The 27,294-nt window shown below is 47.2% G+C and overlaps 1 protein-coding gene across 4 annotated transcripts in view; it reads right to left on the bottom strand.

Moving 5' to 3' along the window:
- The window catches only part of LOC135904036 (NADPH azoreductase-like), a 171,510-nt gene that overhangs the window by 8,652 nt on the left and 135,564 nt on the right, over window positions 1–27,294 (bottom strand). For 3 of the 4 annotated variants that reach the window (XM_070539299.1, XM_070539300.1, XM_070539301.1), the window contains exon 3: window positions 3,958–4,294. In XM_070539299.1, coding sequence (XP_070395400.1) covers window positions 3,958–4,294 — 337 coding nt within the window. The remainder of the gene's footprint in view (window positions 1–3,957; window positions 4,295–27,294) is intronic. The other variant, XM_065434616.2, reaches the window with a different exon arrangement.

Raw genomic sequence — 27,294 nt, 5'->3', positions numbered from 1 at the left:
CATACGCATACTAGATTAGAAATAATTGTTTTGATAACTCAAAAAGCACAAATATATTGTACCCATTGTATCTGACAGTGACACTGCGAATGTGTTCCAAATACCACAAATTGGCAGTTATCCAACATTATTTGTGAGAACAACCATAAAACATTATTAGTCCCCATGCAATGGATACTTACATGCATTATCATGATTGCTCAATCTCAAGCTCCACATGAGAAGTTTAATACTGATGCATTAAGCATAGTACATACCAACTATGGCTAACAGCTCATGGAATATTAATTTTGTCAGCCACTCAACAACAGAAGCCAGAAGGTCATCCGTCCCCTTTCTTCAAAAGAATTATTTGCTATGCATAATGTGACATTTGTATAGGACTCTTAGTTCATGGGTGCTCCTACTTGCTTATGCTATAGATGGAAAGGTGTTGTCATTGCAAGATGAGATTAATGTGCGACAGGGCTGTTGTCGTTTGGAGATGCTTTTTTGTCATTAGCAGCGATATTCTAGTGTCAGGCGCATTGACCCAGCGCTGGTGTCAAAAAAGCTTAGGAAAGTGAAAATATTCTCAAAAGTGTTTCTTAAAAGAACTGCCCCTCTTTGCTCAGAGTGGTTGGGGAGGCAGGGCGTTCTGCCACTTTCTTGTAATATTTTTTTCTGAAATACTGAAATGAAACTTAGCATAGTGCTACAACTATAAACATATTTGTGGCATGTTTGTACCTGCTAATACATTATGGCTGAATGTTCATTACACCTTTTGAAAGTTAATTTCAATTGTATTTTGAAGGCTCCATCGTCGCCGATTACTAGACGGACTAAATAAGGCTAAAAACTAGTCGTTCTTCGCTGCTTTCTATGGAAGTGAAATAGCTGGCGATCATGTAAGAATGAACTTGCAACATGTGAGCAGTAGCCAAAGCTCCATACAGGTTATGCTGGTGGTGGAAACTGGAAGGCTAAGGCAAACCGCAATATTTGTTTGTTTGCTTACTCATTTATTAATATTTATTTATTTATATCTCATGAATGTTTACAGGCTTCCAGCAAGGAGTTAGGTAAAAGAGAAGTATTGTTCCATCAAAGTAAACATGTTATTCGAAAAAGCATAATTCACATAGCACGGTAGAATGATGAAACGCTTTTTATTTAGGCAACTGGTCGGCTTCTGATACAAATTCATGAACACTGCAAAATTTGAGCGAATCTGTAAGGTTAACGAATCTTACTCATAAATGAAAAAGCGATATCACATTTCTGTTGTACCTAATATTATAATTCAATCTGGCAAATTTGGCATATCATACGCTGCTCTAAAATACAATCACTAATTTGTGAGTAGATGCGCAAGGCTCTCAAACATTGTAACAATTTCATGTAAGCTGTAAATTTAGATATCAAATTTCTTGACTTTAGACATAAGAGATGCAGTCTGCAGAACTGCGATATCTGTTTTTGGCACAGAGTTGTAAATTATTAGGCTTCGTGGCGTTATTTTTCTTAAACCTGCCAATATTCAATAATTTTTTACTTCTAGGCTCTAAATCAAAGTAGTTCTTCCTGCAACCAGTGGAAATTAACTTTCTCAAATGCTACAAACTTAATTCAAATTAGTCCTGTGGTTGTCTCAAATGTATTTTTGTATTTTAGATGTATTTGAGTAGAGAAATGGGAGTTGGCTCGAGGCCAACTCCGATTTGCAGAATTAGCAGAATTGTGCTAGTTCTTTCTCTTTTTTTGCAAGTTACAATTGCAAACTGAGTAAATATTTTTCCTTCAAGCTTTGCAATTTTCAACAAATTTTAATAAACATTCATAGCCTAAACGTAAAAACTATGCTTTTCACATTTTTTTAATGTAACAATCCTCGTCAAATTTCGCCCCAGAGTTGCAGAGAAAAACGATTCTACTGTTTATGAGCTCCCAAGCCAAATCTTTTTCTTAGGTATTGTGTGCCATCAGTCTGGTTTGTATTTCCACCATAATATTGGGATATTGGCTCTGATCTCAAAATTTTTTCACGTGCAACGAAATTCCAAGCTTTTAAACTTTGCACTATATATGGTGTATTTCTCTATGAAGACAACTATTGGCCACATTTTTGCAAGCCCTGCAAGTGTTATTTTTACACATAAATATAGACTAAAATGCTGTGTGATTTCGTCAGGCTGACACATAACATTGCAGTGCACATTCATATCAATCAACTTTCAGGCTTTAATTAGTATCCTACCATTTAATGCGCACGGCTGGAACAGCAGGTTCTTGCGCAGCTTTAATGGCAGGGTTTCTTGTTCTAGTCAAGATTGTTATTGCCAAGTGTCGGCTCTAGCCAAGTCGGCCACTGAATTTTTTACCTCATGTTTTGTGTGTTAGCGCCACCAGCTTGACCCAAGAAGCATGTTGGCAGCTACAGATTGTGTGTTGCAAGTTCTAGTCTGAAACGTGTATGTAACATATATGAAGCATCTATCTAGTCTGAAGTGCAATAAATATTTAAAACTCAATACTTTGGTTGTAGCGCCAATTTTTTTGCCACTGCATTCACTGCAGTCCTTAATGCCAACACAGTACAGTTCTCTAGAACCTTGGTAAATTGCAAGCACTTTACACATATTGGCGTAGGTTCTATAGGCATTTGCCTGTAGGATCTCGATAGCAATTGCATAAAAATATCCTATAGAAATTTACCGTTAGCATCTTCGAAGGAACTCCATAAAAATGTTCCATAGAAATTTGTCTTTAGCATCTTCAAAGCAATTCCATAGAAATACGCTATAGAAATGTGTGTTTAGCATCTTAAAGGCAACTACGTAGAAATGTTCTATAGAAATTTGCCTTTAGGATGTTCAAAGCAAGTCTATTCAGCGATACTATAGAAATGTGCCTTTAGAGTTCCTGTAAGAACGCGGTGGCCAAATAACTTTGGAACTCTATAAGAAAATTCTATAGACAATCAAAGTAAACGCAATAGAGTTGTATAGAACAAATTCAAAAGACTTTCTAAAAATACGTTAACATCTTTTGTAAACTGATAAGATCGGAATCGACCAGAATCGCGCAGCTCCTTTCATTCCATCAGATTACTCTCGGCGTGCCAGCGTATCGTCAATGAAAGAACGCCTGTTTCACCTGAACTAGGTTCGTGCCGTAAATGCTTTCGCCTTTCATTGTTGCACAATATCTGTTCTTATGATCCGATTCTACCCCCGCATTCAGAAACGCTTAGCTTGATCCAAGTGACGCCAATCGTGAGCCCGCCGACGGGAACGCAGTGAGCGTCTGGGCACGTCAACGCCAGGCGTCATCCTATAATCAAGCCAAGCATGCGCTTAAGTTTCTGAATGCGGGGGTCAGAGATCCGCTCCCGTCTACGTCCACAATTACACAGCTGGTGTGCCATCTTGTCGGGCTAATACGCACAGCGAATCTTTAATTCCCAAGACTAGCATAGAATGGAACCACCTTCCCGCTACCATCGCCGCCATCACAGACATCGACAGCTTCGAGACTGCCATTTGTGAAGCCTTTTGCTTACATGTTTTTCATTACCTGCTATAAGTGAGTTTTTTTTTCTCTTACTGCGAAGACACTTGCTATTTGCCTTCCTCCATCGGGCCTTAAACGAGTGAAGACTTTTCTCATCGTGCACAACAGCGCTGCGCGGCTGTTTTCCTGCGCGCGGGCACGGATGTCGTGGTACGAGTGTAACCTAGAGTTGCTGCATATGCTGTAAAAGGTACCTTTGGTAGCACATACAGTAACTCTAGTTTAACCCACCGGGAAGCGCCACCTATACACAATCGAGTATACGGGATTCCTTCGTTCACGAATATTTACACCGCACAAAAAAATGCAAGGCTTACTACGCACAGTATTGCGCCAGCCACCACGTCGCTGCTTCGCATTATCGGCGAAACTTTTCGCTAGTAAGAAGAATAAGAAGCCCACACAAGGGTGGTCATCCAGCTGAGCGAAGAATCGCCCCGTCGTCTGCGGAAAATCCCGAAGTTAGCCTGCTGTGTTTCCACGGTCGGCGCGGCCTCACCGATGGTGTAGGCGACGATGGCGCACGGCTTGTGCCGGTACGAGTCCGGCGGGAAGTGGTCCATGGCGCTGCCCAGCGCCGGCGCGATGCACCGGTTGTACTCGGGGCACAGCACCAGGTAGCCGTGCGCCGCCTTCACCGTCTCGTGCAGCTGGCCCAGCCACGCCGGCGGCGCCTCGTCCGGGCCGTAGAAGTGCAGCGGCTTGCGCACCGCCAGCAGGTTCGGCTCCTCCTCCGGGTCTGCGGCGGCAAAAGGTTTCGCGCGTTCGCTGCCGGGTGGTGGATTCGATCAATACAAATATTTACGTAATTACGGCCCTGACTGATCAAGAAGTCAATCGAGAAGCTGTAAGCAAGATACAGCTAGAGTATCCATAACTGAAAATAAAGAAACACCGCGTGGCCCACACGCACAATGGTCTCGAAATAACGAATAACAGGTCGGAGGGAGACGGCGCGCGAAACGAAGCTCCGCTGGGCCTTGCAGTGAAGCCACGCCGGCTCGGCCGTGTCCCCCCGGCTAGCGGTCCTCGAGCGGATCCCGGCGCATCGTGGAAAGAGTGCATGCGCAGTTGCGTTTTGTGCCGCAATACGCTTCCTTTCGTAGTGTGGGCGCTGCTTTGTGGGGCGGGTTGGTGCGTAACCACGGAGCATTTTTCACATTTCGCGGCATTTCTTTTTCAGCTGCCAAAAATACGCTACCTAAATGTATCCTGCTGAAAAGATCCTTCTTCAATATTTCTTATATACCTGTCTACAATTTGCTAGTAATAAACGCATTACACAATTATTTTAATTACCGAACTTAGTGTCGGCAACAAAGAATACTGGTGGCGTCTCAACTCGACTGTGAGCAATGTGTACTTGGATTTGTTTGCGCAAACTTATCACTCTTCTTTAAAGCTCGGTCCGTGTTAGCTTGGACGGCGGCATGCCTTTAGAAGGTAATCATTATAGGCAAGGGGAAGGAGAGTTTCATTCGAGATGGCAATTTGCCAGAAACCAAGCGAAACTCTCCTGCCACCAAGAACTCAAGAACGTGCCCCGTCTGTGGTTTAAACCGCGAGGCAGAAGTCGAGTTGGAACTCAAACGTAAGGTGTTATAAACAGTACTTTTTGTTGGAGACGTTATTTTCAGTTAATTAGCCCCACCAGACAGGTAATTCTGTCGAAATGTTCAGGTTCCATGTTGCTGTAGTAAGCGGTCAGTTCACGACGCATGTAGTACAAGGCACGAAGGCGCATATTGGCGTTGCACGTGTCGCAGATGTATATTTTGTTTGTTATGTATTTTGTTTGGGGGTGAGCACCTTGAAACTTATTAGGATTTCTAGTAATTCAACATGCCACAGAGTGATTCAATTACGCAATGGCAACAACAGAACAATTACGACAAGCGATTGTCGTTTAAACGGAGCATGCGCGCACAACTGCGGCAGTGTATCACTTCGGGCCGGAACGCTTTCAACTTCAGTGTGACGGGTGTCCTGGAGTCTCAACTGATCAACCACACAGCCTCTAGTGATGTCGATTAACGGCCCTTGTCTGGACACTGGCGTAATGCGCGTGCGTGGCGTCATTAAGACGAGCTGCACATCGCGCGGCAGCTGCGAGGGAGAAAGCAGTCGAGTGGCCGATGGCATTTTTTTTTTTTTGGCGACAACCTGGACGTCGGTGTTTTGAAGGCGGATTTGCTGCCCTCGTCGTTTGCGGCACCGTCTGCGGGAGCAAGCCCGTGTGTGTGGCTGCGCACTTTCGCGCATTGCAGCTACGTTGACCCTTGGCACCGCGTTTGCGGATAGTGCGGACGACGGCGACAAACTTGCAGAGACGCGAATCGTGCTGCTGCGAGGCAGTATTCCACACACAGCCGAAGAAGACCGTCAGTGCTAGTCAGCGTCGTGATTGGCGCGGTTTCGTCAGCGGGAAAATTCCACGAGGGCCGCAAGGAAAAGTGGAGCAGAGTGGAGACACTGCAGTGAATCCCACAAGTCTTGTAATTATTAGGCGTGAGAGAGCAGTATACTATTCTGTGTAGATATGTTGCATTAAACGGAACATGAGTTTCAAGTAAGGTATATGCAGCATCGCATTAAGTATCCCGTCACGTTAACATACTGTTACGGTTGGCGTGTAACATCCCGGGCAAAAAGGATGCTCAAAAACCATGCTCAATTGAAACGGAGGATGGATTCGTAATTTGCTATGGCTGCCTCGAGTGGCTGCCGGTCTGGCAGGCGCCCCGCAGTGATGACGTGTGTGTGCGACCAAGGGGAGCACCCTCTCCGCGAACTGTCCAACTCTAGGGGAGAACGCGTTCCGCGAACCAGACAGCACCCCCGGGTTCATCGTCATCAGCCTGATTACGCCCACTGCAGGGCAAAGGCTTCTCCCATATTTCTCCAACTACCCCGATCACCAGCGGAGGCAAGCACGTGCAAACGTCACCTGAGAGAAGGGACCAAACCGCCCATCCTCGACCAGACTCCATGGGTTGCCACCAGAGGAGGCAAGCTCGTGAAAACGTCACGGGAGGAAGGACCAGCTGCCTACGATCCCCAACCCGAGGGCTGCTGCCAGCGGAGGCAAGCAAGTGCAACGTCACCTGGGAAAGTGGGAGCAGCCGCCAAGCACTAAAGGACTCAGTGCATGTCACGTGACGTTGACGTGAGGAAGATCCCGCCTACGTTTTTGGTGGGCCTATTTAAGAGGCCCTGCAATGTACTTTTTCAATTCATTCATTCTCTTCTTCTGTATCCTTCACCAACCATTGAATAACTAGTGCAAGTTTCGCACTAGAAATCGCCTCGTCCCTGCCTGGTCGCCATGGCGTACCGGACGCCTGCAGCCCGCCGACAACGCCACGCTACCCAATAGTAACGCCGGTCGAGGTTCCGGAAACGGCATCGCAACAATACCCAGCGGTGTGGGCGCTGCAGGCAGCCGTACCCTTCAGACGCACGTTCGTATCGCTCGCGATATATCGTTGTTCCTGCTTTGAATTTTTCGGGGTATGGCCTGGAAAATAGAAGGCGCACCACCACCGTGCTCTTCTTCGCCGACGAACAGCAAATCTGACGCTCCTACTTGCCAAGCAGGCACGGAAAATCGTACTGACAGCCCGGATACGCCCACCGCTGACGCCTGCATGGCGGACCTGCTCCAAGCATTGCCGCCGCTGATACCGGCATGGCAGACAAGTCGTCACAAGAGATTGCGGCTATACCATTTTGCAACCCCTTCTCCGTCCTCAGCACTGAAAACATATGGCTGGGAAAAACTTCTTTGAGGTAGGACCGAGTACTACTTATTCATCTAAAGCTGCTTAAAGACCCAAGGTAGGGTTATGTGCCTCCCGGACAGCTCAGGCAGCCATACAAAGACACGCAACTGCATGGCAGCGTCCAGGCAGCCTCTGTAAGTCGATGCAATAATGACGGGACCATGGTCCCCATTGTTAGAGGGCACCATCGTTAGAGGGGCTGGCGTACTGTTCGCTGAAAAAAGAACTATAATCGAGCATCTGATCCCATATAAGTTAAACGTACTGTGATAATCATGTTGACGTCACCTGGACAACTGGGCACAATGTCTGCCTCTTTTACATGCTTCAATAGCCAATTAACTCCAGAAAATTCATTTTCATACTGCATTTCAAGTACGATCACTGGAATGCAGCAATCAGTTTGCTGTCGACATGTCGCATCTACGCATGATAGACCATTTAGTTGCATGCAGTGAAAACTCTTCAAGTCTGTGACAACGGAATATCAATTCGAGCATACAAGACTATTGATCCCGGTCAGATACGTGGCGTGATTTACTGCGCGCGCGGACTCGCCAGTGAGGACCTCGTAATTGACACCTCACTTGTTACTCGTGCAAGATAGCGCTCGGCCTATGGGCAGCTCTCATCACATTCGAGGGCTGCCGCGCAAAATTTAACTTTACAGTGTGCTCTTACCAGTCGTACCCTATCAACAAAAGTCTGTGGCACAGCCCAGGAAAGGCGCTCGGGGGGAAAGCATCGAGCGACAAGTGCGCTGGGGCGAAATCGTGAAACGGTTCGGAAAGCGAACGGTTCACATTCGTTGCTTGTGCCGCCGCTCCCATGCCGGATGTCGAAGAAAGGGTCGACGCGACTAATGCACGAGAGGGTGCCACCTTTGAAGTTCGCGTCATCATATTGCATGCTTGTCGAACAGCTGCATGCTTGCTCGTTTAATCTAGAACCGAAATTAAATATTATATGGCAAGCTTTAAAGTATAAACATCCGAGCCTTTACGCAATGCTTGAAGTAATTTATTAATGCCATTCTCTTTCACTCTGAGCCGACAGGTTGTTTCGCAAGCGTAAATGATTTGGCAGAAGGGCGCAGCGCGTCTGCTATAGACCGTTTCATTATAGTGGCTAGATGGGGGCAGCGTGATGGCACGGCCGCTCGATGCAAAGCAAAGCGCTTTTGGATCGAGCGGCCGTGGGCGGCGTATATAGGCCGTGCGAGGGAAAGCCGCGATGAAATTTCCCGTTGCCGCTAGGGGCGCTGATGATTACTGGCGATAGGGGACTCCAACGTGGGACGGCTGAACAAAGCGTGATGGCGAGAGTGAAGGCGGACGGGCGAGTACTGGTGGAGGCGCAAGCGGGTAAGCAATGACCACTTCCCGCACAAGGTGGAGGAAGCGAACTAGAAAATTGACAAGCAAATACTTGGGGCAGGAAGGAATCATCCGTCTGTCAAGGAAAATGTTAAGGAGACAGAGAGGGGTATGTGCAAAACAGAGATGCAAACCAAATCAGCATTAGCGACATGCAGGACGTTTAAGCAAGAAATAGCCAAAGAAAATATTTACAATAACTCTAAGGGAAGCTCATTGTTGTTTGAGGCCAGGACAGGTGTACTGCGGACTAAAACGTACCGAGCCAGATACCACGAGACATACTTGTGCGTGGCGTGTGGAGAGGAGGGGGAAACGACTGAACACCTGATACTTGCTTGTAAACGACTTCACCCTGCAGTTGAATGTAACGGGGACCTATTCAAAGCTTTGGATATTAAAGACAGTGAAAGTAAAATAGATTTTGAACAGGCAGAAATAACTAAACGGAGGCTATCTGATTGGAGGATAATATCAACGGAAAAGTAAAGGACTAAATACATAGGTATGCATGCATATAGAACCATTAAAGGCTAGGTGGCGCGCGCCGCAGCCGCCCGATTCATAGGGTTGAGCCTCAATCATCCGTCCATCCATCCATCCATCCATGCTTAAAGCGAAATATAAGACGGAAGAAGAAGCATGTAATAATATGTGGGGTTTTACGTGCCAAAACCACTTTCTGATTATGAAAGAAGAAGCATGTGCTTGTGCGGTAAAGCTAGGGAGACTATGGAGCATGTTTTGTTAGAATTACGTGAAGACGCCTACCCAGCGGTCGATTTAGGCACCGCTGGCCTCCTTGAAGCACTTGGTTTCAGCGAGAGCACTGGAAAAGTAAACACGTCCGCAATAGGCATTAGTAAGAGGCGATTAGAGGACTGGTGGAAGAAAAGTAGGAAAACGACAAAAAACGGAGACGTACAAAAGCACAGTTCGAAGTAGGGGATCAGAAAATTTGGGTGGGGTAGTTCATAGTGTTTTTTTTTCTCTTTTTTTATTGTTTAACCTAGGTAGGACATAAGGCAGTATAATAGGAAGAGCTTGGTGGCGCAACCCACCGCCCCGTTCCAAAGGGGACGCTCACAACATCCATCCATCCATCCATCCATCCATCCATCCATCCATCCATCCATCCATCCATCCATCTATCCATCCATCCATCCATCCATCCATCCATCCATCCATCCATCCATCCATCCATCCATCCATCCATCCATCCATCCATCCATCCATCCATCCATCCATCCATCCATCCATAGAGTTTCTCACTACATTACCTAGAGGGAAATCTGGCGCTGCTGCGCTGTGGTATGCATGGGAATGCTGGTATATTGTGGATTCGGATTGGCACCGTTCTCGCAGAGACAGGACACCTTGAAGACGCGATTGGCAAGTACCGTTCCGTCTGTCACAATGATTCATTTTCTGCTAGAACAGCACGTGAAAAGCTGTTTTAGCTTTATTATTACTCAAAAACATGTTTTGTTTAACTATGAGAACTTGTTATTACGTGTACGATTATATAATACGTAAAAAGTATCAGCGAGCCGCTAAAGTTAGAGAACAGACGACAAGGTTCGCGCTCGCTTTGAAACAGTTGGTCGTCTGTTCTTTCTTTTCTTCTCTTGGTCATGCCTCGTGGGTGAGTAAAGATGTAATATGCGTGAATGGAAACATTTTATGAAGATTTTACTTTGAGAACGCGTTATTTGCGTAGCCATATCCACGTTTTAGACGAAGCCTCTTACAACACCAGCCAACACGAGCCTCGCAGACACATATCCCGTCATTCCCATGACGGCACGGTGCCCCCATAAGAAACTCCCATAGACGGTGGCGCCAGATTACCCTCTAGGTGTTCTAGTGAGAAACTCTATGCATCCATCCACCCATCCATCCATCCATTATTCCGTCCGTCCGTCCGTCCGTCCGTCCGTCCGTCCATCCATCCATCCATCCATCCATCCATCCATCCATCCATGGATGGATGGATGGATGGATGGATAGATGAATGGAAGCATGCATGCACGCATGCATGCTTGATTCACAGTGGAGGAAAAGAACTATGAAGCTTACCAACAATTATGCAGCATGTAGGGTGTGCAACACAGCAACAAAGAACGTCAAGCGGAAAGTCAGAGAGGCTGAACTAATCTCATGGGTGGCGGCAATGGAAAAGAAACCTACCATGAGTAACTACTTAATAGGAAAAAAAAATGAAATCATGAAAGAAACAATTTATGATAACTCAAAGGGAAGCTCATTACTTTTCGAAGCGAAGTCAGGATTCCCTAGAACACGCACCTACAAAGCGATATATAAGAAGGAAGAAGAAGCATGTGCTTGCTGCGGTAAAGGTAGGGAAACGATGGAGCACGTTTTATTAGAATGTGAAGACGTCTGCCCAGTAGTCGATTTAGGCACCACTGGCCTCCTTGAAGCCCTCGGGTTCAGCGAGAGCAGTGGAAAAGTAAACATGTGTGCAATAAAGATTAGTAAGAGACGATTGGAAGATTTGTGGAAAGAAAGTAGCGAAACGACAAAAAACAGAGACGTACAAAAGCACAGTTCGCAATAGGGGATCAGAAAATTTGGTTGTGGGAGTTCATAGGTTTTTTTTCTTTCTTTTTTGAACCTGGGTACGACATTAGGCTGTATAAGTATGGTGTATGGAATGGGGCAGTGTGTCGTCTGTACAGTGTTAGGATCGGCCTGCAGGGGTACTGCTCTGCAAAGCTATTTCAGTCCGGTGCACGTGTTTCAATCTAGCCGCGGTGGGGGTGCCCTTCAGAAAACCAGCGCGGACAGCGCTAACCAACCATGAACCTACTTCAGAGAACTGCGGACTACGGCAGCAAAGACAGTCCCCCCTTCCCCCCCCCCCCCCCCCCGTAGGGTGCTTTGCGGTGCGGGGGGCCCCCGGATTCGTCACAGTCTGCTGACGCACGTGTGGACTACAGGAGAAAGGCAGCTCTGGAATTTAGAGGCGCCGGCGTGACCATCTGGCTACGGGGACACAGGACAATGGACACCACGACGGCCGCGTTGCGAAGGTCGTCTGCCCTCGGAGGTGGGCAGTGAAAGTGCGTACGTGTGTGTGTGAGTCCTCCTCCTCCAAAAAGGCGGGTAGACTACGATGACGTCGAACGGAGTGTTTATAAGCAGCTGTTTGTCGCTGCTACAGTGTGCTCGTCGTCGTGCGCTGTGCTCGTCAATGTACTCGTGAGCTGTATGCTGTATGCTTCGTTTTGCGGGCTCCATTTGGGAGTCACGCTAGACTGTGTAAATCTCTCACTTGTTTAAAATGTAAATACTGTAAATACACCCTGTTCCCCTAGTTTCTCCCAAGTTCCTCTCTACGACCTTCAACCCTTACAAATGGTGGCAGCGGCGAGATCGTCCGACAACTCCTACAACTGTATGCCAGCGGTGGGATTGTCCGACAAATCTTATAACAGAAAAACAATGGGAGAACTGGGGACGTTTCTGCGATTACGCCACCAGCAGGGCGCTGCGATCGACCGGCGCGCCTATCGCGCAAAATTTAAACACGTGCAAAACTTTCTGCATTTATAAACTAAAACGCTCTCAAAACACAACTTAAATTCTTATAATTCGCAAAAAATAAATAATACGAACTGTTAAGATACATTAATAACGCCGTCTACGCTTGCACGTTTCCGACCACAAATCATGCAGTATTCCTGATCGTCTGCTCAGCCAGTGGCTCAGCGTTTCGGTTCCAGAAGACAAACACTCGTCTGCTCGTTCCGTTAGGTAAGCACGCATATGTCTTGAGTATTTCGAATTTCGAAAGACAAGAGGATGAAGAGCCCGGAAAGAGCACCTGCACTGTGCCTGGTCGGTTGAAAGGGATTCCTTTCATTTTCTATCAGCCAAAAAAGCGATCGCCAGGTTTTACTGGAGAAAAAAAAATCCTGCGCTGTGACGAATGCAGCCGCTAACATCTAGATATTTCGCTCCCTAAAAGGGCGCCGAAGGGAAGGAATACAGCCAATGGCCTCAATGTGCCCGATCTGAAGCTGCCCGGAGTTGTGATCGTTATGCAGGAACCTTAACTCGCACGCACGCACGCACGCACGTACGCACGCACGCACACGCACGCACGCACACGCACGCACACGCGCACACGCACACACACACACACACACACACACACACACACACACACACACACACACACACACAAACACACACCACAAAGTACATTTGCAAACCAAGCGCTTGCCGTGCACATAAAGCATGTGCGAACGCGTCAGGAAAGACCACAGCGAGCTATCGGCGAGCTCCAAAACGTACATGCATGACCTCTGCGACAACCATAACTGCCGATCCCGGAGGCCCTGTGTTGCACCATTATTTTTCCTCTTGCCAGCAATGACTCCAGGCTTCAGCGACAGGGCGCTGCAGTAGACTGGCGTGCTCCAGCACTCCCGGCCATCATCGCAAAAAGAGGCACGTTTTCGCCGCCGGACGACATACTACCCATCGTATATAATAGCAAGAGCTTGGTGGCCATTTTGACTGGCCATTTTGCACTCCTTGCTCTCTTTCCCAACTTCATATCCCATTTTCAAAATAATGCATTCATGATGACTCCCTATGCTGCTATACCCTTCCTCGTCAATGACCATTTCTCTCAACTCATCATGAATTCTTTTTGTCATCATACAGTAATCAATGGTCGATTACCGGTTTCCCACTTCCCACATGATCTGCCCTTCACTCTTAGGCCCAGTATTCATGATAACGAGGTTATGTTGCTCAAAAAGATCTAGCATTGACTTCCCGTTGTTGTCGGTATAGGCATCTAGATCCTGTATGTGGCCATTCATCTCACCTAAGAGAATAATTTCAGCATCATTCCCGAAATCCTTAATATCAGCACTTATGCATTCCACTAACTCTTGATTCTAATCTGTGCAATTATTTCCAGTCCACAATTACGTTACGCCCAGCAAAGTTTTTTTTTTCGCTCATTGTACCTGATGCACATACCATAGTTCCCGCCATAGTTTTATTGAGGGCGCCGCCATTTTGCGATCGCAGCGCAGTCTTTCGTGCGACGCCATGCTGGTATGTGGGATCGCGCTGTAGCGTGCAACGGCGAACGTGCTTTTGACGACGAGTGGCAAGTTTTCGCTCTTTCCCGAGAGGTGTCAACAAGTCGTTAGGATTGGAAAACTTCTTAGCGTGTCGTCACTAAGATTTTAGCTTCGGTATTGGGGGCAACCTCCACCACTGGAAAAGCTGGCACCGCCGTCGGCGTGACGTGGTATGAGGGATCACGCGGACACACCGGCCGCGTCGGCTGCTTCGGAAGCGCCGAAGCGGGCTGAAAACGAAAGCTTAAAGTTCCACCTGCGCTGCGGTTATGTTTAAGTGGGCAGGTTTTTCCCGCTTCAGGTGTCTGCTAGAAAACATTTGAAATCACTGTAATAGGTAGTGGCTGCCTCTGAAGGCGTACAACATGGTAGGCTGCTGCTCGATGACACAGTGCCGGACGTACACGACTGAATCCAGCGTCAGCATTCACACGTACCCAAAAGACAAGAAGCTGCGTGAAGCTTGGATTACGAAACTAAGAACCGGCAAGCAGCCATCGGCTACAACTCGGGTGCGCAGCAAGCACTTCCGCGAGGAAGAGAGAGAGAGAGAAAATAATGCAGAGAAAGGCAGGGAGGTTAACCAGAGGTAGTTCCGGTTGGCTACCCTGCGCAGGGGGGAAGGGTTAAGGGGGATAAAAAGAGAAAGAGAGTGGAAGGGGGAGATAGAAAGAAAGGGAGACAAGCACGAACAACGCGCCTACACTACAGAGCGGTATGGGGCGGCATTCTTAGAGTCTGTCGTGAAGTCCCGTGGACCGCAAGAACATTAATAGCGCGAGTAAGGCCTCCAACGCGGATGTTCTTTCGGAGCATTGGCCTAAAGCTTTTAGTTCTGAAAGTGGACGATTGTCCAACTGGTCCAGTACACTGCACATCACTTGTCTCTCACCACTCTATCGCGGGCAGACACAGATAATGTGTGCGAGCGTCTCGCCGATGTTACATGTGCCGCACGTGGGGCTGTTGGCCATTCCTATGAGGAAAGCGTATGAGTTTGTAAAGGCAACGCCTAGCCACAGGCGGTAGAGCATGGTAGAGATTTCTGAGACGGCATCGGGTCCGCGATGCTCGGTGAGTAGCAGGAAAGTGCGCCATGAGATGGTTGCCCACGCGCGCTGCCCGGCTAATGCCATGAAGATTTGGTCTACGAACTTGTTGGTGCTAGACACTGGCAAGTTCACTGTAGTGCAAATGGAACGGTAAAATGTGCATTAAAAAAGCCATGGCATATGCTCATGCTTGTGTAGAACCAAGCTGTGTAATGTACTGCATTAAGAAAAGGAAGCAGCGAGTTATTGCTTGCATAGAAGACCGATAGACGTGCAGTGCAACACAACTTGAGAAATAATGATCTTGAAATGTCCAAGAATTTAGAATAGAAAAAAAAAGAATGAATCGTCGCGACGGCACGTCACAAGTCTCCGCCGTATGCGTCTAAGTGCCCAGTTATATCGACATTATTTTTGAAAAGGTCTGATAGTGTCCACGCAACAATGGTTGCTAGTGTACTGTCAAGTGCTCATATCATCGTCGTCATCATCACCAGTCTGGTTACGCCCACTGCAGCGCAAAGGCCTCTCCCATACTTCTCCAACTACCCTGGTCATGTACTAATTGTGGTCATGTTGTCCCTGCAAACTTATTAATCTCATTCGCCCACCTAACTTTCTGCCGCCCCCTGCTACCCTTCCCTTCCCTTGAAACCCAGTCCCTAAACCTTAATGACCATCGGTTATCTTCCCTCCTCATTACATGTCCTCCCCATGCCTATTTATTTTTCTTGATTTCAACCAAGATTTCATTAACTCGTGTTTGTTCCCTAACCCAATCTGCTCTTTTCTTATCCCTTAACGTTACACCCATCATTCTTCTTTCCATAGCTCGTTACGTCGTCTTCAATTTAAGTGGAACCCAGGCCCTATAACGTAAAGCTATTCCAGTATGTTTCTATTCCAATCTCCTGACGTCAAATTTGCATAACCACCGACGCAAGCACCGGGCGGTCACCCGCATGGTTGTCTGAACAGACCAACCAAACGCTCTCCTGGTTCATATATGAGGTCACTTTTGTTTGCTTGAAAAACGAATAACATTGCCTACACTGAGCGGCTTGTCGTATCTAATTGGCTGACAAGAGGCGAGGAGAACGCTCAAGTGGAGAGGGATTCACTGTGGAAGAGCCAGTGCACTGAAAATCGATAACCGCATGAGGGTGGTGCCGGCGTCTGCGATTGGTCGGCTTTCCCTTACCCACCTTGGGGTGGCTGCTCGAAAATCGCGGCGGCATGCAACGGAAGCTTAAGAATGACGCTTAAACTGACCCTCAGCAAAGAAGAGTTGGCAGAATGAGGTGATAAACGTGCCGAAAGGGCTCGGAAACGTTACACGGCCACGCAACAGGTCTTATTATACGCAAATACACCCATGCTCTCCGGCAGGTGCGAGTAGCCAGCGTCTCAGCGATCGGCGGCAGCCATCCTTTATTCCTTTCGGAACGGGGCAGCCTGCGGCTATTCCGAAGAAAATTCAGTTTTGTTCGGCATATTAATGCATCTTTATCGCGTACACGTCACTTTGACGCGGTGAGTTTGTGCGGTTTTGTGACGTCGCGTGACAGGCAGGTGAAGTGGATTCAGCCCGAAAACTTTTTACCAATAGCCGAGGGCTAATGGCAAAAAGGGGTCGAATCAGAAATAACTATTTTTCTTTTTTCTGTCAAATCATGCATAATCAGTGTGTACACATCATATCAGATGGGGAGGTATCGCGGTTTTCGTGACGTCGCGTGACGGACAGATGAAGTAGGCGTGGTCGAAAAAAGTTTTTGACCAATCGTGGAGAGCTGATAGCAGAATTGGATTAGAAAAGTTTGGAATAGTTTTACGTTACAGCGCCCCCTTTTCTTAAGCCTCCAGGTTTCTGCCCCGTACGTGAGTACTGGCAAGACACAGCTGTTATACACTTTCCTCTTGACGTGTAATGGCGACCTGCTGTTCATGATCTGAGAATGGCTGCCAAACGCGCCCCAGCCAATTCTTATTCTTCTGATTATTTCAGTATCATGATCCGGATCCGCGGTCACTACCTGCCCTAAGTAGATGTATTCTCTTACCACTTCCAGTGCCTCGTTACCCATTGTAAACTGCTGTTCCCTTCTAAGACCGTTAAACATTACTTTAGTTTTCTGCAGATTAATTTTTAGACCCACCCTTCTGCTTTGCCTCTCCAAGTCAGTGAGCATGCATTGCAATTGGTCCGCTGAGTTACTAAGCAAGGCGATATCATCAGCGAATCGCAAGCTACTAATCTCTATAGACTCTATTAACTCTTATCCCCAATTCTTCCCAATCCAGGTCTCTGAATACCTCTTGTAACCACGCTGTGAATAGCATTGGAGAGATGGTATCTCCCTGCACGACGCCTTTCTTTATTGGGATTTTGTTGCTTTTTTTAATGGAGGACTACGGTGGCTGTGGAGCCGCTACAGATATCTTTCAGTATTTTTAGATACGGCTCGTCTACACCCTGATTCCGTAATGCCTCCATGACTGCCGAGGTCTCGACTGAATCAAACGCTTTCTCGTAATCAATGAAAGCTATATATAAGGGTTGGTTATATTCCGCACATTTTTCTATCACCTGATTGATAGTGTGAATATGGTCTATTGTTTAGTAGCCTTTACGGAATCCTGCCTGGTCCTCTGGTTGACAGAAGTCTAAGGTGTTCCTGGTTCTATTTGCGATTACTTTAGTAAATACTTTGTAGGCAACGGACAGTAAGCTGATCGGTCTATAATTTTTCAAGTCTTTGGCGTCCCCCTTGTTATGAATTAGGATTATGTTAGCGTTCTTCCAAGATTCCGGTAGGTTCGAGGTCATGAGGCATTGCGTATACAAGGTAGCCAGTTTTTCTAGAACAATCTGCCCGCCATCCTTCAACAAATCTGCTGTTACCTGATCCACCCCAGCTGCTTTCCACCTTTACATAGCTTCCAAGGCTTTGTTTACTTCTTCCGGCGTTACTTGTGGGATTTCAAATTCCTCTAGACTATTCTCTGTTCCATTATCGTCGTGGGTGCCACTGGTACTGTATAAATCTCTATAGAACTGCTCAGCCACTTTAATTATCTCATCCATATTAGCAATGATATTGCCAGCTTTGTCTCTTAACGCACACACCTGATTCTTGCCTATTCCTAGTTTCTTCTTCACTGCTTTTAGGCTTCCTCCGTTCCTAAGAGCATGTTAAGTTCTATCCATATTATACTTCCTTATGTCAGCTGTCTTAAGCATGTTGATTAACTTCGAAAGTTCTGCCAGTTCTATTCTTTCTGTAGGGTTAGAGGCTTTCATATATTGGCTTTTCTTGATGAGATCTTTCGTCTCCTGCGATAGCTTACTGGTATCCTGTCTAAAGGAGTTACCACCGACTTCTATTGCACACTCCTTAATGACGCCCATAAGACTGTCGTTCATTGCTTCAACACTTATGTCCTCTTCTTGAGTTAAAGCCGAATACCTGTTCTGTAGCTAGATCCGGAATTCCTCTATTTTGCCTCTTACCGCACTCAACGTTCGGCTTCTAATGTACCAGTTTCTTCCGTTCCCTCCTCAAGTCTAGGCTAATTTGAGTTCTTACCATCCTATGGCCACTGCAGCGCACCTTGCCGAGCACGCCCATATCCTGAATGATGCCAGGATTAGCGCAGAGCTAGTATAAAGTCTATTTCATTCCTAGTCTCGCCATTCAGGCTCCTCCTCGTCCACTTTCGGCTATCCCGCTTGCGGAAGAAGGATTCATTGTCCGCATATTATTCTGTTCTTCAAACTCTACTAATAGCTCTCCCCTGCTATTCCTAGTGCCTATGCCATATTCCCCCACTGCTTTGTCTCCAGCCTGCTTCTTGCCTACCTTGGCATTGAAGTCGCCCATCAGTATAGTGTATTTTGTTTTGACTTCATCCATCGCCGATTCCACGTCTTCATAGAAGCTTTCGACTTCCTGGTCATCATGAATGGATGTAGGGGCGTACACCTGTACAATCTTCATTTTGTACCTCTTATTAAGTTTCACAACAAGACCTGCCACCCTCTCGTTAATCCTATAGAATTCCTGTATGTCACGAGCTATATTCTTATTAATCAGGAATCCGACTCCTAGTTCTCTTCTCTCCGCTGAGCCCCGGTAGCACAGGACGTGCCCGCTTTTTAGCACTGTATATGCATCTTTTGGCGTCCTAACTTCACCGAGCCCTATTATATCCCATTTACTGCCCTCTAATTCATCCAATAGCACTGCTAGATTCGCCTCACAAGATAACGTTCTAGCGTTAAACGTTGCCACATTCAGATTCTAATGGCGGGCTGTCCGGATCCAAGGATTCTTAGCAATCTCTGGTGCGTCACTAGGTTGACCGCCGTCGTGGTCAGTTGCTTCGCAGCTGCTGGGGACTGAAGGCCGGGGTGTGATTGTTGTATTCGTATAGGAGCTTGCGGCCAAGTACTGCACCAGGGTGGCCAATCCTGCTGTGGTGCTCCCGGCACGGCGCGAAAACGCGCTCGCAGCGAAAGCGAAACATTATGCGCGTACCTGCATGGAGACGCGCAGTCGGTCACCGCGAAGCCGTGCGATCGCTGCATTGAGGCTTGATTCTGTTATGCTCCATTTGTTTATACAGATATCCCGCTATGAAAACGTATTTCACACAGTTCGCCCTCAGCGATTGTCTGCCTTTCACGCAAGCAACCGATTAGGGGGGACTCCATCGCGGCGACCGCGCCCAGTGGGCGTTCATTTTGCGTGTTCGGTAAAGAGATAGCGTCTGTACATGCTTTCTGTTTGCCCAAGATTATTATTTTGGCAGTAAATATCTTCCTTCGTTCCGAGAATACTTACAGAAATGTGCAGCAGGGCTCCAGAGTGGTGTTCTTATTGGGCGCCGACAGCTAAACCCATCAGGAGCGCGCAGCGTTGTCACTACCACGCAATCGAGGCGGTTCCGACAGATGGCGTTAGCCCTCGCCCCCTACGACCGCGACATCGAACGGCGACGGGCGCTCCCGCAGCTCTGCCCACGATCGAAATAGGAGGCGAGTCAACTCGGAACATTGTCGATACGTAACGTTTACATGTAACCTGTTATTACTTCATGTCTAGCCTTGACCTCTATTAAAGTGTCACTCGATCAGGCGACAACAATCAGAGGTGTCTCCATTCTCCGCACCAGTGTGCATCCCAATCCAGGTAACCGCGAAGCTCCTAGGAAGCACGTTTTTGCTAGCTTTCGTGATCCAAACATTTTCGCAGTACGATTTTCTAAATATTCTTTATCTGGCACCCGGGCATCAAGCTTTACAGAATAAAGAACTGTAAAATACCTAGATCGAAAGGGCTATTAACATGAATAAAATCAGCTCACGATAGCGGCCGCGAATATGCCACGATCAACCCGACACACGCGACGCGTTGAAAGATTATGCGCACTCTTAGGTCTCGAATGGTGCCTGTGCGTGCAAGGGCACCTCGCCTACTCGAGAGAGCTGAAAAACGAACAACTACTCTTTGAAACAGCAACATTATTTTCTGCAGTAATACAGCGCGCGATGAACGGCGTCGACAGCTTGTCGGCGAGATTCGGAAGCACGGGTGAGTCCATGTAAACTAGGGCTGGCCGGCACACGGTAGGCACCGCTCTGGTTACAGAATGTAAAAGAACACGCCATCATTTCTTTTCGTCGGCTCGTACTGTTCTCACAGTGGGTCCTCGGTCAACTTCCGCCAGAACGGTGGTCGCCAAGCATGATAATCTTAGAACATGTTTGAACAGAATAAGTTTAAAAGTAACAGCTTCGTCCATGCGCAATGGTTGACCGAATCGAATACGCACCTTTATTTCATACCCCAGCTTGACCCCCCCCCCCCCCCCCCCCCCCGTCGAGTTCGTCGCCGAGCGCTCATTATTCAAAAGACTAGCGCAAAATAGCAGGGACAAAGACAGAGAGGACGACAGGACGAGCGCCAAACATCAACTGGTTTTTTACTGCGAGCGAAGGTACATATATACATTTCGTTGGTGCATGCGCACACAGTTAAAATAGTACCATCTCATTCTAATCAAAATGTGGCAGACTGTTCTGTGTGTACATTTTTTCTTTTTTGGACAAGGCAAGTGAAGCCGTGCTGACACAGCTATCACCCTCCCTGTCAAATGTGATATGCCTCACAAATCTCGCGCCCCCCACCTTGTGCCGATCCCCTACCAAGCACACACGTGGCGTCAAACGCAGGCACGCACCCGCATCGCTTACAGTGCATGGCCAAATGGCCGCCCCCCGCTAACGAATCTACCAGCGTTCGGTGCTCTCGTAGCCGTTCATTAGGCAGCGGCCAGTCTGCCCCACGTAGCATCTACCGGATGAAAGAGGTATGCGGTATACGACCCCAACAATGCAGGGTACAAACTTGCATGCATGTTTTATGGCGCAGACCGGTTTTTTCTTCTCGTTTACGGCTTTGCACATGCGCACCAGCTTTTCGGGAGCAGTGAACATCACGTCCACGCCGCACTTCTCACAAACTTTTCTCAGCCGGTGCGATAGCTGGTGCACGTACGGTATAGCTGTACGTTTCAGCTTCTTACAGCTTTTTTCGGCTGCTATGCCAGGGCGTCCACCTGCACTGATTTCTTTCAGGAGGCATTCCGCCACAGCCGTCACGATCTCTTTCGGAAAACCGGCGTTCTGCATCTGCAAGCTAACCTCAATTTTATGGTGGCAGGACTTTTCGAGAGCACCACGCAGGCAATTTTTTGCAATGCCCCTCTTAACCAATTTTGAGTGAGCCGAATAATATGCTAGAATTTCCTTTTTTGTGCGAGGCTGATACGACCAGCAGATGTGCCCTGTGCCAAAGTGCAAACACAGCTCGAGGAATTGGAGACATCCGTTCATCGGCACTTCATGCGTGAACCTTAATTTGCCAGAACAATCACCGAAAATTTCTAAAACACTTTTTACAACCTGTGGTTTGTCGCACTCGTTTTCAACATTCACAAACACAATAAAATCATCGACATATCTAAAACACCTCACAACACGTTTTTCCTGTTTTATGCACGCTGCCACGCGCTTGTCAAATTGGCCTAAAAAAATTCACTGAGTATAGGAGCTATGCAGGAGCCTATGCAAATACCGTCTTTCTGCACGAACAACTTGTCGTTAAAATAAATGTAGGTGGAAGAGAGGTAGCACTCAATTAATGCTACAAAGTCGTTTACGGAAACCCCGCTACTATTTTGGAACTACCATCTTTCGTGCAGAAAGATGGCATTTGATGCTCTCGAAAAGTCCTGCCACCATAAAATTGAGGTTAGCTTGCAGATGCAGAACGCCGGTTTTCCGAAAGAGATCGTGACTGCTGTGGCGGAATGCCTCCTGAAAGAAATCAGAGCAGGTGGACGCCCTGGCATAGCAGCCGAAAAAAGCTGTAAGAAGCTGAAACGTACAGCTATACCGTACGTGCACCAGCTATCGCACCGGCTGAGAAAAGTTTGTGAGAAGTGCGGCGTGGACGTGATGTTCACTGCTCCCGAAAAGCTGGTGCGCATGTGCAAAGCCGTAAACGAGAAGAAAAAACCGGTCTGCGCCATAAAACATGTATGCAAGTTTGTACCCTGCATTGTTGGGGTCGTATACCGCATACCTCTTTCATGCGGTAGATGCTACGTGGGGCAGACTGGCCGCTGCCTAATGAACGGCTACGAGAGCACCGAACGCTGGTAGATTCGTTAGCGGGGGGCGGCCATTTGGCCATGCACTGTAAGCGATGCGGGTGCGTGCCTGCGTTTGACGCCACGTGTGTGCTTGGTAGGGGATCGGCACAAGGTGGGGGGCGCGAGATTTGTGAGGCATATCACATTTGACAGGGAGGGTGATAGCTGTGTCAGCACGGCTTCGCTTGCCTTGTCCAAAAAAGAAAAAATATACACACAGAACAGTCTGCCACATTTTGATTAGAATGAGATGGTACTATTTTAACTGTGTGCGCATGCACCAACGAAATGTATATATGTACCTTCGCTCGCAGTAAAAAACCAGTTGATGTTTGGCGCTCGTCCTGTCGTCCTCTCTGTCTTTGTCCCTGCTATTTTGCGCTAGTCTTTTGAATAAGGATGACACACCAACTAGCCCAGCTTTCTGCCTTGATCGCCGAGCGCTCACTAGGAACAAAACCTTCCGAACATACGCGCGATGACATTAAGTCCTTTCTTTTTTGTACTGGCAATACAAAGCGGATACTTCTCTGCTATTGCAGCGGCGGTGTCCACGAAGTCGCCGCGGCTGAAGATGCACTTCATGCCGAAAGCTATTTTTGCAGCCGAATATAGCAGAGTGGTAGCCCGTCGACCTTGAGTCATCTGAAGTCGCAGAAATCCCAGACAGGAGGCGATCAGGCGCAGCCTCTCTCTTCGGACTCCTCCGCGAGTGTCTGCACCACCTTCGTGACCGTCACTCTACAGAAACCGTGATGGCAAATCCGTCTGCACAACCATGCGGCATTGCTTTTTTCGCCGCAGTTACCGGTTTGGTTTCTTCAATGGCATTGCCGGGGAATCCGGCGTAAGCGTGCAGAGCTCATTGGGAGGCTATAAGTGACGCCACCTCGAGTCATTCTGCTACAAGAAACTGGCACAGGCACACCAGCATTGATCGGTTATACGTGACCTTCTGCACCCCTTCCTTATAAAACATAGGCGCCCCGGACAAGGATCGCAACGTGCGTATATAAAGGTCAAGCGTGCGACCTGTTTCTCCACGATTTCCTCATGCTTAGTTTGGCCCTTCGGTATGGTGCTGGCCGGCACAAGAGGTAGCAGGGGTATACGCCTATTATTAGATACAAATGTACAAGCTCTGTCTTTTTTCGGTTTACGCGAGGACTGTTGGCACTACCAAACGTAGAGTGTCATGGGTTGCACACTTCAAAAGGCACTTCGGCCCAAGGTCGTGTCGGCGACTTTAACGCGAGGCACGTGTGTACGACACAATGGCGGACGCACGTGGCCAGCGCTTGTGGGAACATATGACAACACGTAGACTCTTTCTCGCCAATGATTTCGGCCAACGGGACACTTCCCCAGACCTAACTCTTTTTGGGCCATCTCAACGAACTTACTTGGACCCGTGCGGAGTGTCTGACGGGTAGTGATCATTGTCCATTAGTGTTGTCTTGGGCATCTCGAAGCGTAAACCACAACTACGCTACCGAAGAGAGGGGCACGTCAGATGGGACAAGTATCGCAAGACCCTTAGCAGTCCGACGTTCCCGCAGAAATGGACGAGCCTCTTAGACAGCTTCACGCGGCCAAGCAGAATGCAGCAGCCAAGCTTTCTGTCAAGTTTGATGCTCCCAAACCGGACTCTCACGCGCGGACGTCGTGGGCTTCCCGCCACTCTAATCGCGCTGCTCGTCGCCAACGCATTCGTACTCGCACAACCAAAGAGATGGAGCTGTATACTGCCCTTCTAGCTGCTGGCAACTCCTCTGTCACACTTTCAATGACACCCGTCTAAGGCATGGCATATCTTCAAGGCCATTCTGGGACGCAAACGGCCGAATCCGCCAGCACTATAGTATGCCACTGAAGTTGCACGTTTCCCCCGACGAGTTGGCGCTACAAGCGGGACAAGTTTTTTTGTCCCTAGTCCACGACTCGGTGTCTGCGAGTGCGACGTTCCTTTCAGTGCCGACGCGCTGCATTTCACTGGCGCGGCGTTCTCGGTCCGGATGGAGTGCGCGACCCAACAACGCTTTGCATTCTTCGACACATGCGTAATCTTGCGCTTTTCGAAGAGATTAACAAGTACTGGGAAATGCGTCATCTCCACGCTACGTGGAAGCGGTCCATGGTGAGACCTACACCGAAGCCAGGTAAACCCAGTCGGAAGCTGCATGCAAGATTTAAGGCCGATATCTCTAACGTAGAACGTCTGCAAGGCAATGGAGGAAATGGCTCTGCGAAGGCTGGAATGGTACTTGTACAAGTTCTCTCTTACGCTAACGTATGGTTCCGCCCGGTAATTCATTTATTTATTTACTTATTCTTTTATTTAAAGTACCTTACCAGCCCCTGGAGGCATTGTGTAACGGCGGAGACTACACTCAAAGATTATACAATAATTAGAATACATATGTGAATACATATACAACAAATACAGTATAAGAAATGCGCTAACATACAGTCATGTGGTGTTAAAATTGTACAATGGACAAACCGAATACTTTTAAACGCGAGAGGCCACAATATAATCAATAGAATTACAGAGCGATCGGGACCTACTTGGCTATAACAAAACAGTATTTGAGGGATATTAGCACAATAATGACGGGAAAGACAAGAAAAAATGACACGTTATAAGTTATGTTGAGTTTGAAAAATGCGTTGTTAGAAGATGCCGGAATTTTTCCTGGTCACTTTCATAAGCGATAGCGTTAGGAAGATTGTTCCAAAGGCGAATGGCTCTTGGAAGAGCGGAGTACCTAACTGAATTAGTCTTTGCGTAAATGCGCTTGAAACTGAACTGATTGTACAATCACTATGACCTGTAATGAGGAGTTTCAAGAGGCAGAACTGATGGCGCTGTATTATGGACATATTTATGAAATAATGATAGCAGGGCTATGTCACGACGGCAATGCAAGCGCTGTAGTGAGAGGTTGAGCTTAATTTGTGTTATGCGTTTGTTAAAGTCATAACAACTTGAAATAAAACGCGCAGCCCTATTCTGAATAGATTCGAGTTTTTCGATCAAGAATTCCTGATGGGGAGGCCAGACGGATGCGGCGTATTCAAGCTGAGGTCGAACAAATGTTTGATAAGCTGGTTTACGAATGTCTACAGTAGAATTGTGCAACTTGCGTCTTATGTGCCCTAACGATCTCGTTGCATTGACGCATATGTATGCAATGTGCGTTGACCACGAAAGAGTCGAAGTTAGGTTAACACCAAGATATTTATATTGAGTATCATGCAAAACAGTGATGTTATTTATGTGATAAGGAAACGCAGATTTAGTATGCTTGCGGTTAAAAGATATAATTTTACATTTAGAAACGTTAAGCTTCTTTAGCCAAGTGTTGCACCAAAGAGAAATAAGTTCTACATCTTTTTGGAGGATTGCATGATCATCAGCACACTTGATAGAACGATAAAGAATGCAGTCGTCTGCAAAAATGCGCACGTGTGAGGAAATGTTATTGGGTAAGTCATTACTTATATTAGAAATAGTAACGTTCGAAAGAGGAGAGAAAAAATTATTAACTGCTGTGAATTGCTGACGATTAGAAAGGAAATTGCGAATCCATGTTAATGTAAGAGAATCTAAGTTAAGAGCAGATAATTTCAAAATCAAACGGCAATGTGCTATAAGAGGTCAAACGCTTTTGAAAAGTCTAGAAAAGCACAGTCAGTTTGTAGATCCTCTTCCATGTTAGTACGCAAGTCAGTTGTTAATTCTAATAATTGCGTTTCACAAGAGTCATCATCATCATCATCATCATCAGCCTGGTTACGCCCACTGCAGGGCAAAGGCCTCTCCCATACTTCTCCAACAACCCCGGTCATGTACTAATTGTGGCCATACCGTCCCTGCAAACTTCTTAATCTCATCCGCCCACCTAACTTTCTGCCGCCCCCTGCTGCGCTTCCCTTCCCTTGGGATCCAGTCCGTAACCTTTAATGACCATCGGTTATCCTCCCTCCTCATTACATGTCCTGCCCATGCCCATTTCTTTTTCTTGATTTCAACTAAGATGTCATTAACTCGCGTTTGTTCCCTCAACCAATCTGCTCTTTTCTTATCCCTTTACGTTACCGGTATCATTCTTCTTTACATAGCTCGTTGCGTCGTCCTCAATTTGAGTAGAACCCTTTTCGTAAGCCGCCAGGTTTCTGCCCCGTAGGTGAGTACTGGTAAGACGCAGCTATTATACACTTTCCTCTTGAGGGATAATGGCAACCTGCTGTTCATGATCTGAGAATGCCTGCCAAACGCACCCCAGCCCATTCTTATTCTTCTGATTATTTCTGTCTCATGATCCGGATCTGCCGTCACTACCTGCCCTAAGTAGATGTATTCCCTTACAACTTCCAGTGCCCCGCTGCCTATTGTAAATTGCTGTTCTCTTCCGAGACTGTTAAACATTGCTTTAGTTTTCTGCAGATTAATTTTTAAACCCACTCTTCTGCTTTGCCTCTCCAGGTAAGTGAGCATGCATTGCATTTGGTCCCCTGAGTTACTAAGCAAGGCAATATCATCAGCGAATCGCAAGTTACTAAGGTATTCTCCATCAACTTTTATCCCTAATTCTTCCCAATCCAGGTCTCTGACTACCTCCTGTAAACACGCTGTGAATAGCATTGGAGAGATCGTATCTCCCTGTCTGACGCC

The sequence above is a fragment of the Dermacentor albipictus genome, chromosome 5, assembly GCF_038994185.2.
Source record: "Dermacentor albipictus isolate Rhodes 1998 colony chromosome 5, USDA_Dalb.pri_finalv2, whole genome shotgun sequence".
NCBI classification, from domain to species: Eukaryota; Metazoa; Arthropoda; class Arachnida; order Ixodida; family Ixodidae; genus Dermacentor; species Dermacentor albipictus.
This window is presented reverse-complemented; position numbering and strand designations above follow the sequence as displayed.